At 39.9% G+C, this 15,002-nt stretch overlaps 1 protein-coding gene across 2 annotated transcripts; it reads left to right on the top strand.

Moving 5' to 3' along the window:
- Window positions 1-1,629: 1,629 nt before the first annotated feature.
- On the top strand, window positions 1,630-12,192 carry LOC123725443 (uncharacterized). 2 transcript variants are annotated; one of them, XM_082958708.1, is made up of 6 exons: window positions 1,630-1,777; window positions 2,658-2,817; window positions 4,856-5,080; window positions 8,063-8,142; window positions 9,835-11,454; window positions 11,605-12,192. In XM_082958708.1, the coding sequence occupies exons 1-4, from the start codon at window positions 1,739-1,741 to the stop codon at window positions 8,131-8,133; spliced, it is 495 nt and encodes a 164-aa protein (XP_082814834.1). In that variant the 5' UTR covers window positions 1,630-1,738; the 3' UTR covers window positions 8,134-8,142; window positions 9,835-11,454; window positions 11,605-12,192. The 2 variants fall into 2 exon arrangements, with proteins under 2 accessions (XP_082814834.1, XP_045546933.2); XM_045690977.2 differs by lacking the exons at window positions 8,063-8,142; window positions 9,835-11,454; window positions 11,605-12,192 and having other exon boundaries at window positions 4,856-7,717.
- The last annotated feature ends 2,810 nt before the right edge of the window (window positions 12,193-15,002 follow it).

Here is a 15,002-nt window from a genome sequence, read left to right as displayed (position 1 = left end):
TAGTTAAACCTGTAGTCAGCACACAGACAATGTCAATGTTACAATCAACTAATGTTAGTTAAACCTGTAGTCAGCACACAGACAATGTCAATGTTTCAATCAACCAACTTTAGTTAAACCTGTAGTCAGTACACAGACAATGTCAATGTTACAATCAACTAACGTTAGTTAAACCTGTAGTCAGCACACAGACAATGTCGATGTTACAATCAACTAATGTTGGTTAAACCTGTAGTCAGCACACAGGCAGTGTCATTGTTACAATCAACTAACGTTCGTTAGCTAGCATTCGAGGGCTGACTGTTTTCAATGATTTGTGCAGTATAAAAATAAAATGTTGGTAATTTGTGTAGTCTTACTACTGCAGTAGGCTACTGCTTGTCCATGTGCTAACTAACAGCAAAAACCCAGACGAGAGAAACGTGAAAGCATCCAGGCAGCAGAGATGAGCTTGTCATTAGCTAGCTAATGTTAGCGCTATTGTAGCTATAAAGCATTATGTTTATTGTTATTTTGAAATAACATCTTTATTTTATTGTTTACAAGTTATATACATAGACAGAAGGGAGTTAGTTATAAATGCAATATATTTGGCTGTAGTTTAGTTTAGAAGAAAGACTTACGCAGTGGTGTAAAGTACCTAATTAAAAATACTTTAAATTGCTTCTTAAGTAGTTTTTTGGGGGGAATCTGTACTTTACTTTACTATTTATATATTTGACAACTTTTACTTCATTACATTTCACAAGAAAATAATTCACTTTTTACTCCATACATTTTCCCTAACACCCAAAAGTCCTCATTACATTTTGAATGCTTAGCAGGACCGAAAATGGTTCAATTCACACACTTATCAAGAGAACATCACTGGTCATCCTTACTGCCTCTGATCTGGCAGACTCACTAAACAGAAATTATTTATTTGTAAATGATGTCTGAGTGTTGGAGTGTGCCCCTGGCTATCCATAAATTTAAAAAACAAGAAAATTGTGCCTTCTGGTTTGCTTAGTATAAGGACATTTTAATTATTCATACTTATATTTGAACAATTACGTTTACTTTTGATACTAAAGTGTATTTAAAACCAAATACTTTTAGACTTTTACTCTAGTAGAATTGTACTGGGTGACTTTTACCTGAGTCATTTTCTATTATGGTATCTTTACTTTAACTCAAGTATGACAAATTGAGTACTTTTTCCACCACTGGATTTTCGTTTATTTTTACTAGAGAATTACTTGTGAATTAGGTTTGATGCACCCATTGCAAAGACTTGCATACATAGCTCTTTGTCCGATCTGTGCTGGTAGTGTACAGCAGCTGCCATTATAGCAGCAGTGATAGACCGGAACCAATAATTCCCAGACACTCCCTCACGAGAGATAGGCCTGTTGAGATATTCCCTCTTTGCGCACGTGTTCCAAGTGGCTGCCAGGTAAAAGTAGACGATAGCAGACACCAGGATTGTTAGTGAAAGGGGGTGTTGTTTAACGTTTTCTTGACTTTTGTAGTTAACGTAAAATGTTATCCAAGAACTTTCTGAAGTAATATTATGCTATATGAGACATGTATTTGTTCTAACTTATTTACGTTTTGATATTTAAATAGATGTTTGATTGCTCTGGTCTAGGGACGCATCAGTTGCAGCCTTGAATCGAATTTTCTCTCCGCAACTCCCTAGTCATTATCTGAACACAACAACAAAGTATTCTGACTGTACTGTAGCCGACAACATTTCATGCAATACAAAGAAACATTTGCTTCCACAATGAATCGGGTAAGTCTGGTTTTAACAGTATAGGCTTGCTGTGTTGTACAAAATGTCTAGGCCTAGTTTTCATAATCTTTGTTCCTGTGTTGGGTTTAAACGTCTCGACCAAAAAAACATGACGGAAAAACTTGTTGGGATTTTTTTCTTCTTCAACAAAGTACCCTATCATGTTTAGGAATCTATGACCTAATTATCTCTCCTTCCTCACAAAGTGTTCACATAACTTCACTGATTTCGAACACATTATCCATTATTTGACCAGATACTCAAGTGGCCGTTCTAACAAAGAAGATAAATGTTTTCAACAATGGAGGGCAATCGGTAAAGAGGCAAGATCAGGTGGCACCATTACAGCCAATGAGAGGGCAGACATGCGTGTTGCCACAGAGTCAAACTTCTATTTAGCGTTTTAATTTATTTAGGATTAGGCATAACGTTAGAAGTGTTGTTAGGGTTAAAATCACATGTTAATAAGATCAATGGTAGAAATGGGCGTGGTTTATGACTTTGTTTGTGGTAACTAGTGACGACCAGGCACTACTCCCATATGAAGTGTCCTACTTTTATCAATACACTCCTAACAACATCGTTACGAATTTTATATTCGATCAAATAAAACAGAAGACAGCTTTTGGGCCGAGTTATCCCTGTCGCTTCGCCTCTTCCTCGCTGTTTGATAGGAAATGACTGGTATAAGAAATATGGTGGAAACTAGCTCATGCCTCCACCAGCCAATGCTCTTAGATTTGTGGGTTGTAGTCAACGAGTCAACATTTTAGGAAAAAGGAGATATCCTAGGGATTCACCCAAATCAGAGGTTTAGACTGAATTAATACAATATTTGGTTTAATGTTCATCTATGTAGAATACTTCTTGTGGCCAACAGGACAAAGCTAGTCCGTCCCCCTCCATCCACCCTGAGTCCCCAGGTCGACCGCCTCTCCGTACTTTACTGCTGGTTCTGGTCGACTGCAGGAAAACACCGGGGCAGAGTGGAACTAAGAGAGGAGAAGGAGAAGAGGAACATGGAGATTTAATTTCATTAAGTAAGAACCATGGTGTGTGGATTAGACTACAGTCTGCTTCTGTAACAATTAATAGATTTAAGTATATATTGATTAAAATATCTGGTCGATTTAAGAAGTGTAACTTGGTTTAAAAAAAAAATGTTTGATTTCACAATTTTAACATTCTGTCTTAAAGAGCAAGTGCTCAACTAAATAAAAAACAAGTTTCCCATCTCAAGAGGTTACATGGAAATAAATCCTATAGTAAGTACCAATGTGCCAAATAAAGTAACAGGGTTGACCGTAACAGGGGACTACTGAAAACAACAAAACTGCTGGATTACATCAAATCAAATGTATTTGTCACATACACATGGTTAGCAGGTGTTAATGCACGTGTGGCGAAATGCTTGTGCTTCTAGTTCCGACAATGCAGTAATATCTAACAAGTAATATAACCTAACAATTTCACAACAACTACCTTATACACACAAGTGTAAAGGAATGAATACGAATATGTACATACAAATATATAAATGAGTGATGGATGAACGGCATAGGCAAGATGCAGTAGATGGTATAGAGTACAGTATATACATATGAGATGAGTAATGTAGGGTATGAGAACATTATATAAAGTGGCATTGTTTAAAGTGGCCAGTGATACATTTAATTGCATCAAGATGGCAAGATACAGTAGATGGTATAGCGTACTGTATATACATATGAGATGAGTAATGTAGGGTAAGTAAACATTAAATAACATGGGTAAAATAGTCCTTTAAATCAGCCATGAATCTGCTTGTGACATGAGGAATGGACCTAGTATAGTGCAACAGGGAGTAGCAATTGAATGCAATTTTCAGAAATAAAGTTATTGTTAAAACATTTCTAGCATGTCTATGTCTGGGTAAAAGGGTTGACTTGCTCAGTTTTGCACCATAAAACAGCAGTAAATTGATAAAGAGTAGAACCAGCTCAGCTGCTTTTACTCTGATTTGACTATTAGATGTTCAATGTTTCTTATGCAAAAAATAAATATTTTCTAAAATTATTTTTTTAAAGAATAGTTTCACCATATTAAAACAAGATTTCAGTTCATGTAACAGGGTTGACCTTAAAATTAGGGACAAATGTAAATTAATCACTAATCACATGAAATAAATCATGTTCAGAAATGACTGTCAATGTAACCAAATAACTAGGGCTTTACATGCACGCGAATCATTTCCTATTAAACTGATTATGGCATTAGTCATGTAAGCACCTTACTCTGCTTATCTTAATTGGTGTAAGGTCATAACCGAAGTAAGGATACGCCTTTAAAAACACCTGGTTTTCTGAACAATCTTTAGAATGATTAGGACATGTAAACACTTTAATCAGAGTTATAGAGGTGTGTTTAATCTGTGTATGTGCTAACACAAACAGCGCAATCTAACTTATTTTGACCGAGGGCAGTGAGTTCAGGAAAAACTGAAAGTATGCAGCTTTATTTATCTGAACTCAATCAAATATGCTTAAAATAACATGGTCGCTGTTGTAGAACGTTTATTTTGATAGCCTATTTTTTGCATTTATCAAAGTCCCGTCAGGTAGCCTGATTTCAGATGTGTCCATGTAAACAGGTTTATTAGGGAAATTGTAATTCTTTCAAAGCATGTCAACATTTAAATCAAACTCTTATACTAATTGACTATTCACAATAATCATATTATTCTGCGCTTGTAACTTTACTCAATGATGGTAAAACCTAGGAGTAATTAATGTATTAGGTGGGTTAAAATCTTTGTAGAAGTTAAATAGGGTTGACGGAGGGACCTGTCAAAATGCTGAATTGTGTCACTTTAGCAAGTCTTTATTCATATAAAAAAATCTAATTAATCAAATACTCCATGTGTTGTGTATTAAATGACACTTTATTTAATATAACAGAGATTTAAAATTGAATATTGGTGCACAATTATTACTGGAAAAATATCAAAAGGACACAAAAGGCATTTATTTAATGGAAATACCGATCTGTTTATGGACCCATATTTGCAAAACTTAATGATTAAATGTCTTTGTTTCACAGGGGACAGCCCTAATCGTTGCTCTCTCAGTGGGAGGGGCTTATCATCTGTGGAGACTCAACAACATCATGATGCTGACAAGAAAGAACAGAGTCTCTCCAGATCAGAACACCTCAAGAAACACCAGCAGAGACGAAAAGGGAAGAAACCTCACCACTGCTGCTTTGACTGTGGGAAGAGTTTTGCTAAACAGAAGGAATTGATCATTCATGAGCGGATTCACACCGGTGAGAAACTGTACCACTGCTCTCAGTGTGGGAAGAGTTTAGCTGCATCTAAAACATTAAATTCTCATCAGAAAATTCATACAGGGGAGATACCTTACCCCTGCTTTGATTGTGGGAAATACCTCAATCAATCAGGAGCCCAGACTACACACCAACGCATACACACAGGAGAGAAGCCTTATAGCTGTGATCAGTGTGGGAAGAGCTTCAATCAATCAGGAGCCCTGACTAAACACCAACGCATACACACAGGAGAGAAGCCTTATAGCTGTGATCAGTGTGGGAAGAGCTTCAATCGATCAGGAGACCTGACTACACACCAACGCATACACACAGGAGAGAAGCCTTATAGCTGTGATCAGTGTGGTAAGAGCTTCAATCATTCAGGAGCCCTGACTAGACACCAACGCATACACATAGGAGAGAAGCCTTATAGCTGTGATCAGTGTGGGAAGAGCTTCAATCAGTCAGGACACCTGACTTTACACCAACGCATACACACAGGAGAGAAGCCTTATAGCTGTGATCAGTGTGGGAAGAACTTTGCTCGAGATTTCACCCTGACTACACACCAACGCATACACACAGGAGAGAAGCCTTATAGCTGTGATCAGTGTGGGAAGAGCTTCAATCATTCAGGATCCCTGACTGAACACCAACGCATACACACAGGAGAGAAGCCTTATAGCTGTGATCAGTGTGGGAAGAGCTTTGCTCGAGATTCCATCCTGACTACACACCAGCGAATACACACAGGAGAGAAGCCTTATAGCTGTGATCAGTGTGGGAAGCGCTTCAATCATTCAGGATCACTAACTACACACAAACGCTTACACACAGGAGAGAAGCCTTATAGCTGTGATCAGTGTGGGAAGAGCTTCAATCAGTCAGGACACCTGACCACACACCAACGCATACACACAGGAGAGAAGCCTTATAGCTGTGATCAGTGTGGGAAGAGCTTTATTCAATCAGTAGAGCTGACTAGACACCAGCGAATACACACTGGAGAGAAACCTTACTCCTGTCTATGTGGAAAGAGCTTTGCTCATTCAGGGTCACTGATAAAACACCAGGAAGCACAAATGTGTTGTTTTTTATCTCCCTCTCCTGCACCGGTTCCAGATCCCTAAATAGAATTTCAATAGAAAACATATTGTAAAGAGTCATCCATCTCCCCTTCTCTATAAGTTTACTAAGTCTGATTACCATGGTAACCTGTGTAGCATGATATGCAGCTCTGGATCCATATTTTTATTTTTATTTTTATTTCACCTTTATTTAACCAGGTAGGCAAGTTGAGAACAAGTTCTCATTTACAATTGCGACCTGGCCAAGATAAAGCAAAGCAGTTCGACAACATACAAAAACACAGAGTTACACATGGAGTAAAACAACATACAATCAATGATACAGTAGAAAAAAACAAGACTATATACAATGTGAGCAAATGATGTGAGATAAGGGAGGTAAAGGCAAAAAAGGCCATGGTGGCAAAGTGTATAGCAAGTAAAACACTGGAATGGTAGATTTGTAATTTGAAGAAAGTTCAAAGTTCAAATATAAATAATATGGTGCAAAGGAGCAAAATAATAAATAAAATAAATACAGTAGGGGAAGAGGTAGTAGTTTGGGCTAAATTATAGATGGGCTATGTACAGGTGCAGTGATCTGGGAGCTGCTCTGATAGCTGGTGCTTAAAGCTAGTGAGGGAGATAAGTGTTTCCAGTTTCAGAGATTTTTGTAGTTCGTTCCAGTCATTGGCAGCAGAGAACTGGAAGGAGAGACGACCAAAGGAGGAGTTGGCTTTAGGGGTGACCAGAGAGCTATACCTGCTGGAGCGCGTGCTACAGGTGGGTGCTGCTATGGTGACCAGTGAGCGGAGATAAGGGGGGACTTTACCTAGCAGGGTCTTGTCTATGACCTGGAGCCAATGTGTTTGGCGACGATTATGAAGCGAAGGCCAGCCAACGAGAGCATACAGGTCGCAGTGGTGGGTAGTATATGGGGCTTTGGTGACAAAACGGATGGCACTGTGATAGACTGCATCCAGCTTGTTGAGTAGGGTATTGGAGGCTATTTTGTAAATGACATCGCCGAAGTCGAGGATTGGTAGGATGGTCATGATATGTATCAAGCATCTTGGAGTAGGAGTGCTGTGTGTGTGGTGGGGTGGGGGTGTTCAGAGTTGTATCTATTTCATTAACTCCTACTATCCATGAAATAATGTAGAATAATTTTTCAACAATAGTTGGTGCATATTCATGTGTGAGGGAAATGTTGTCTGAAGAGAGAGCCTTGAATTGTACATCATGTCTCATACAATCAATGGTTCCTGTAGTTGCTGGGTAGATATATGAGGGGGAGACGGTCATGACCCCCTCAGACCTTTTGGCAGAACGTCCAGAATATGTTATATAAGTTAAGATAGGAGACCGTGCCAGTCACATGCAGGAACCAAACGTTAATGATGAATAATGTATATCATGCAAGTATAACTTGTCTGTGTAAGCAGTATATATGAGAACTAACGGGACTGCCCCGAAAGAGCTCCTGACCAACATGTACAATGGTGCATTAAGTTTGTTGGAACCTCTCCAGCTCGCTGATAATAAAGAATGATTCATTTAAGTTTGACTTTGAGGCCCTGGTGGTAATTTCCACGACACGTTTTCAATACAAAAACAAATTATGTGAAGGAGAAGTGTCGCGCTGCATGAGGCAAATGGTGGTCACACCAGATACTGACTACCTTTTTTAAAGTTATCTGTGACCAACAGATGCATATCTGTATTCCCAGTCATGTGAAATCCATAGATTAGGGCCTAATTCATTTAGAACAGTTTACTGATTTGTTTATATGAACTATAACTCAGTAAAATCATATATATTGTTGCATGTTGTGTTTCTATTGTTGTTCAGTATAGTAATAATAATATAATAAACTAATTTAATAAATGAATGGGCCTCCTACTGTTTTAGGTGTTCTGGGTCAGAACTGTTTCAACGTGACTTACACCTATCAGAGTATCTGTGCCCTGGAACAACTCTGACTGTCACAGGTAATATATAATATCTACAGGGAATATATAATATATACAGGTTATATAATATCAACAGGTAATATATACTGCTCAAAAAAATAAAGGGAACACTTAAACAACACATCCTAGATCTGAATGAAAGAAATAATCTTATTAAATACTTTTTTCTTTACATAGTTGAATGTGCTGACAACAAAATCACACAAAAATAATCAATGGAAATCCAATTTATCAACCCATGGAGGTCTGGATTTGGAGTAACACTCAAAATTAAAGTGGAAAACCACACTACAGGCTGATCCAACTTTGATGTAATGTCCTTAAAACAAGTCAAAATGAGGCTCAGTAGTGTGTGTGGCCTCCATGTGCCTGTATGACCTCCCTACAACGCCTGGGCATGCTCCTGGTGAGGTGGCGGATGGTCTCCTGAGGGATCTCCTCCCAGACCTGGACTAAAGCATCCGCCAACTCCTGGACAGTCTGTGGTGCAACGTGGCGTTGGTGGATGGAGCGAGACATGATGTCCCAGATGTGCTCAATTGGATTCAGGTCTGGGGAACGGGTGGGCCAGTCCATAGCATCAATGCCTTCCTCTTGCAGGAACTGCTGACACACTCCAGCCACATGAGGTCTAGCATTGTCTTGCATTAGGAGGAACCCAGGGCCAACCGCACTAGCATATGGTCTCACAAGGGGTCTGAGGATCTCATCTCGGTACCTAATGGCAGTCAGGCTACCTCTTGCGAGCACATGGAGGGCTGTGCGGCCCCCCAAAGAATTGCCACCCCACACCATGACTGACCCACCGCCAAACCGGTCATGCTGGAGGATGTTGCAGGCAGCAGAACGTTCTCCACAGCGTCTCCAGACTCTGTCACGTGCTCAGTGTGAACCTGCTTTAATCTGTGAAGAGCACAGGGCGCCAGTGGCGAATTTGCCAATCTTGGTGTTCTCTGGCAAATGCCAAACGTCCTGCACGGTGTTGGGCTGTAAGCACAACCCCCACCTGTGGACGTCGGGCCCTCATACCACCCTCATGGAGTCTGTTTCTGACCGTTTGAGCAGACACATGCACATTTGTGGCCTGCTGGAGGTCATTTTGCAGGGCTCTGGCAGTGCTTCTCCTGCTCCTCCTTGCACAAAGGCGGAGGTAGCGGTCCTGCTGCTGGGTTGTTGCCCTCCTACGGCCTCCTCCACGTCTCCTGATGTACTGGCCTGGCTCCTGGTAGCGCCTCCATGCTCTGGACACTACGCTGACAGACACAGCAAACCTTCTTGCCACAGCTCGCATTGATGTGCCATCCTGGATGAGCTGCACTACCTGAGCCACTTGTGTGGGTTGTAGACTCTGTCTCATGCTACCACTAGAGTGAATGCACCGCCAGCATTCAAAAGTGACCAAAACATCAGCCAGGAAGCATAGGAACTGAGAAGTGGTCTGTGGTCCCCACCTGCAGAACCACTCCTTTATTGGGGGTGTCTTGCTAATTGCCTATAATTTCCACCTGTTGTCTATTCCATTTGCACAACAGCATGTGCAATTTATTGTCAATCAGTGTTGCTTCCTAAGTGGACAGTTTGATTTCACAGAAGTGTGATTGACTTGGAGTTACATTGTGTTGTTTAAGTGTTCCCTTTATTTTTTTGAGCAGTGTATAATATCTACAGGGAATACATATCAAATTATAATAATTCACTGGAATCATTCAGACCTGCAGGTGAAGGTGTCTACCTCCACAGAGGAAAAGAAGAGAACACTGACCTGTAGCACCACCTGTATTCTGATTGACAACCACCACCCCACCTACATCTGGTACAAGAACGGACAACGTCTAGATGACCCTACTTCCCAACAATACTCCTGTAATACTCTAGTGGTCTGGCGTTACTCTGCAGACAGTTACTCCTGTGCTGTAAAAGACCATGAGGATTTTCTCACTCCTACAGTGTGTGAGCCTGAACTCACCTATAATAATCATCTTAAGCATCAATCATTAAGGGCTGTGGACCAATAGTCGAACATGTGGGGAAAAACAGACAAATCTGTAACACTAGTAGAAATGATGCAGTATAATATACAAGGTAGAAAATGGCTGATGGTATGTTATACTGTTTTAGAATTATAATTTTTTTAATACATTTAAGAATAAGGCTGTAACATATCAAAATGTGGAAAAAGTCAAGGGGTCTAAATACTTTCCGAATGCACTGTGTGTGTCTATATATTTCATTCATGTTAAATGAACCAGTCCAATACATCTAAAACACTTGAAAATCATCTCATTATTGTTTGAGGAATTGATCAGATACATTTAGTTTCAAGTGTTCATGGTCAGAGCTGTTTGAATGTGACTTACACCAAGAGGAGTATCTGTGCCTTGAAGGGGTCAACAGTGGACATTACCTGCACGTATAGACATCCCAGCTGGAAAAATGTCACAGAAGTATCCTGGTTCAACAAATGGGAGTCTGGAGTTACTACAGATCTAAGCCAGGACACAGAGTATGCAGGTCATGTGAAGTACCATCAGTGTTATAGTCATGAGAATAAAACAGTGGGATTTTTTATTTAACCTTTATTTAACTCGGCAAGTCAATAACGGCCTACCAAAAGGCCTCCTGCGGGTACGGGGGCTGGGATTTATATATATAAATATACAACAAAGCACACATCACGACAAGAGAGACCTAAGACAACAACATAGCAAGGCAGCAACACACGACAACACAGCATGGTAGCAACACAACATGACAACAAAATGGTAGCAACACAAAATACTGTACAAACATTGGGCACAGACAAAAGCACAAAGGGCAAGAAAGTAGAGACAACAATACATCTCGTGATGCTTCTCCATGGTTGTTATTCACACTGAACTCAGAAACTACGGCAACAAAGTGTTGACAAACTCTGTCTGTGTGAGCTAATAGGTTTGTGCCTAATTTAATATCCTTTTGATGTGTGATTGTGTTTCAGTGATACTGGGGCAGGATGGCTGGAGTGTGACTTACACTCCTCAGAGTATCTGTGCCTTGAAGAGGTCAACAGTGGATATGTCCTGCTCTTACACATATCCCAGAGGTCATACAGTCACAGAGACATCATGGTTCTATAGACGGTCTGGTGTGAAACCTCAGAATGATGATCGTGTGGAGTACTATGGGGACAGAGTGAATAACTGCACCCTGAGAATCACAGACCTGAGAGAGAGAGAGACTCAGCTGAGTACTGGTTCACTTTCAAGACTCAGATCATACAAGGTCATGTCTTTCAAAGTGTGACAAGTGAGAGATATTCTGGCAGTCCTGGAGTCAGGCTGTCTGTCACAGGTACACTATTTTGTAATGCTTTATCAGTTACATTAAAGCCTTTGGAAATCTGTTTTAATTTGACATTATACAGTACATTAGGATGTAATATGAATGTCTTGTGTCATTTGATTACAATGGTTGTCGTTTGTTGTTTGTTTTTAATCACAGGCCCGAAGGCAAATGTTCCAACAACAGTGACAGAGGGACAGAGAATGGCATTGACCTGAAGCACCACCAGTACTCTGACTGACAACCCCACCTACATCTGGTACAAGAACGAACAATGTCTCATCAACAAAAATACCAAAATAACTACCAAGACCCAGTCAGCAGTGAGGATACAGACAGATACTCCAGTGCTTTAAACGGCCATGAGGATCTCCTCTCTCCTGTAGAGACTCTCACTGTCACGATGTGGCCTTTTGGGTGTATATTGTGGCTCCCCCTTTTCTCTCTCTTGTCAGGTTTTACAACTGTCATAAATACCTGGTAGAAACTGCCATGCAGTATTGAGGGAGAGAGTCTACCAGAGCAAAGAGTTTCTCTTTGTTCAAAACTCCTAATCCCCAAAAAGGGAGAACTAAACAATTTCTATTTTTGAGAATATGGCAATGGTCCGTGGACATTTAAAGAACAATCCTGTCGAAGTTGTTTGACACACAACTATATCTCTTAATGTGTACATTTCCCAGCTGTCAGGTTTACATATAAATATTGTGAAACGTATGTGATTAAACATGATACTATTTGTGAAAAGATTTATTGTGATGTTAACCTTCTAAATGAGAGTGGTTTTCATATAAAGATTACAGTTGAAGTCGGAAGTTTACATACACCTTAGCCAAATACATTTAAACTCAGTTTTTCACAATTCATGACATTTAATCCTAGTAAAAATTCCCTGTCTTAGGTCAGTTAGGATCACCACTTTATTTTAAGAATGTGAAATGTCAGAATAATAGTAGAGAGAATGATTTTATTTCTTTCACCACATTCCCAGTGGGTCAGAAGTTTACATACACTCAATTAGTATTTGGTAGCATTGCCTTTAAATTGTTTAACTTGGGTCAAACCTTTTGGGTAGCCTTCCACTAGCTTCCCACAATAAGTTGGGTGAATTTTGTCCCATTCCTCCTGACAGAGCTGGTGTTACTGAGTCAGGTTTGTAGGCCTCCTTGCTCGCACACACTTTTTCAGTTCTGCCCACACATTTTCTATAGGATTGAGGTCAGGGCTTTGTGATGGCCACTCTAATACCTTGACTTTGTTATCCTTAAGCCATTTTGACACAACTTTGGAAGTATGCTTGGGGTCATTGTCATTTTAGAAGACCCATTTGTAACCAAGCTTTAACTTCCTGACTGATGTCTTGAGATGTTGCTTCAATATATCCACATAATTTTCTTTCCTCATGATGCCATCCATTTTGTGAAGTGCACCAGTCCCTCCTGCAGCAAAGCACCCCCACAACATGATGCTGCCACCCCCGTTCTTCACAGTTGGGATGGTGTTCTTCGGCTTGCAAGCCTCCCCCTTTTTCCTCCAAACATAACGATGGTCATTATGGCCAAACAGTTCTATTTTTGTTTCATCAGACCAGAGGACATTTCTCCAAAAAGAACGATCTTTGTCCCCATGTGCAGTTGCAAAGCGTAGTCTGGCTTTTTTATGGCAGGTTTGGAGCAGTGGGTTCTTCCTTGCTGAGCGGCCTTTCAGGCTATGTCGATATAGGACTCGTTTTACTGTGGATATAGATACTTTTGTACCTGTTTCCTCCAGCATCTTCAAAGGTCCTTTGCTGTTCTGGGATTGATTTGCACTTTTCGCACCAAATTTGTTCATCTCTAGGAGACAGAACGCGTCTCCTTCCTGAGCGGTATGACGGCTGCGTGGTCCCATGGTGTTTATACTATTGTTTGTACAAATGAACGTGGTACCTTCAGGCGTTTGGAAATTGCTCCCAAGGATGAACCAGACTTGTGGAGGTCTACAATTGTTTTTCTGAGGTCTTGGCTGATTTCTTTTGATTTTCACATGATGTCAAGCAAAGAGGCACTGAGTTTGAAGGTAGGCCTTGAAATACATCCACAGGTACACCTCCAATTTACTCAAATGATATCAGTTAGCCTATCAGAAGCTTCAAAAGCCATGACTTCATTTTCTGGAATTTTCCAAGCTGATAAAGGCACAGTTTTCTTAGTGTATGTAAACTTCTGACCCACTGAAATTGTAATACAGTGAATTATAAGTGAAATAATAAAGTGAAACAATTGTTGGAAAAATTACTTGTGTCATGCACAAAGTAGATGTCCTAACCGACTTGCCAAAACTATAGTTTGTTAACATGAAATTTGTGGAGTGGTTGAAAAATGAGTTAATGACTCCAAACTAAGTGTATGTAAACTTCCAACTTAAACTGTAACTAGTCAGTGGCCACACCCCCGTGAGCCTAGACATCACATTAGGCGTCATAAAACCGCCCCTTCTTCCACAGACTATAAAACCCACTTCCTACAAAATATACATTAAGTCAGAGAACGCCGGGACGTCGTCCACACGTTGAAATGGCTTCAACTCTATAGGCCAAGGTAACCAGAAAAGCATGAAGTGGTGGCTACATTGCTAGAAATGGTTAAACTCTGAGACTATCGATTCACTACAGAAGGAGCAAATTCTAGACGACACGAATTACTAGTCTGCAGCTAGAAATTACATAAACCTAGAACGAGAATACCGACAACCGCCAAAGCATCTATCTATGAGAACATTTCCGAATGGTACTATGAAGTATCCATTGTCACCACCTACAACCAAGAAAGACATCGTAATTTCTGGGAAAGTTAACCAGAGACTCTAATGAACTCTTTAGGACGATCTAGTGTTTTCAATGGAGAGACAACAACAACAGCGTAAATATGTACATTGCAATTTCTTTCAGAATGAGGTGCCATTCATGTGCAAAGTATTAGCATGTCCATGAGCACAATTATCAACTAACTGTGTGTGTAATCCATTTTGTCTTTCCCGCTCTTTCTCAGTCCCCACCCCTTTCCTTTGTTACCAAGCCATCATATCGGCTTCGTCTGCTCAGGACTTTTTCTTTGCATCATGTAGTAACCCAAATACCTACTGTTTGTGTGTTATGTAATTCTATGTAATTATTTAGTTAGTTAGTTAGTTAGTTAGTTAGTTAGTTAGTTAGTTAGTAAATAAATAATTAAGTCAATTTGTATATCACTGATTCATGATATAGGCTAGGGTTCGTGCAGATATTCAAGGGTTTGCGACATTCAGTAATGAGAACTGATGAGGTAATAATAATACATTCATGAGAATGACTAAATCGATAAGACATGAAAATATGTAAAGAGTTATATTCGGGAAATTGACACTCCATAAACAATTTTTCCATGGTGCTCCGACTTCCTAGTTAATTAAAATGTTCATGATTAGTTTAATCACGTAATAATAATTACACATAGAGAATTGATTTGATAAAATAAGTCTTCACATTTAATGATAGTCCAGAAACGACACCACTCTCCTAAAGAGACTCTCACTGTTGT

This window comes from Salmo salar, chromosome 12 (genome assembly GCF_965601325.2).
Source record: "Salmo salar chromosome 12, fSalSal1, whole genome shotgun sequence".
NCBI lineage: Eukaryota > Metazoa > Chordata > Actinopteri > Salmoniformes > Salmonidae > Salmo > Salmo salar.
The sequence above is the reverse complement of the archived record's forward strand: the minus strand, read 5'-3'. Positions and strand labels throughout refer to the sequence as shown.

Bases quoted from the DNA above. Each gene is read 5' to 3' on its own strand.
- LOC123725443 (XM_045690977.2), top strand. From the start codon at position 1,739: ATGCAATACAAAGAAACATTTGCTTCCACAATGAATCGG. The intron at 1,778-2,657 runs GTAAGTCTGGTT...TGTGGCCAACAG, and splicing joins TTGCTTCCACAATGAATCGG to GACAAAGCTAGTCCGTCCCC. The intron at 2,818-4,855 runs GTAAGAACCATG...TTTGTTTCACAG, and splicing joins TGGAGATTTAATTTCATTAA to GGGACAGCCCTAATCGTTGC.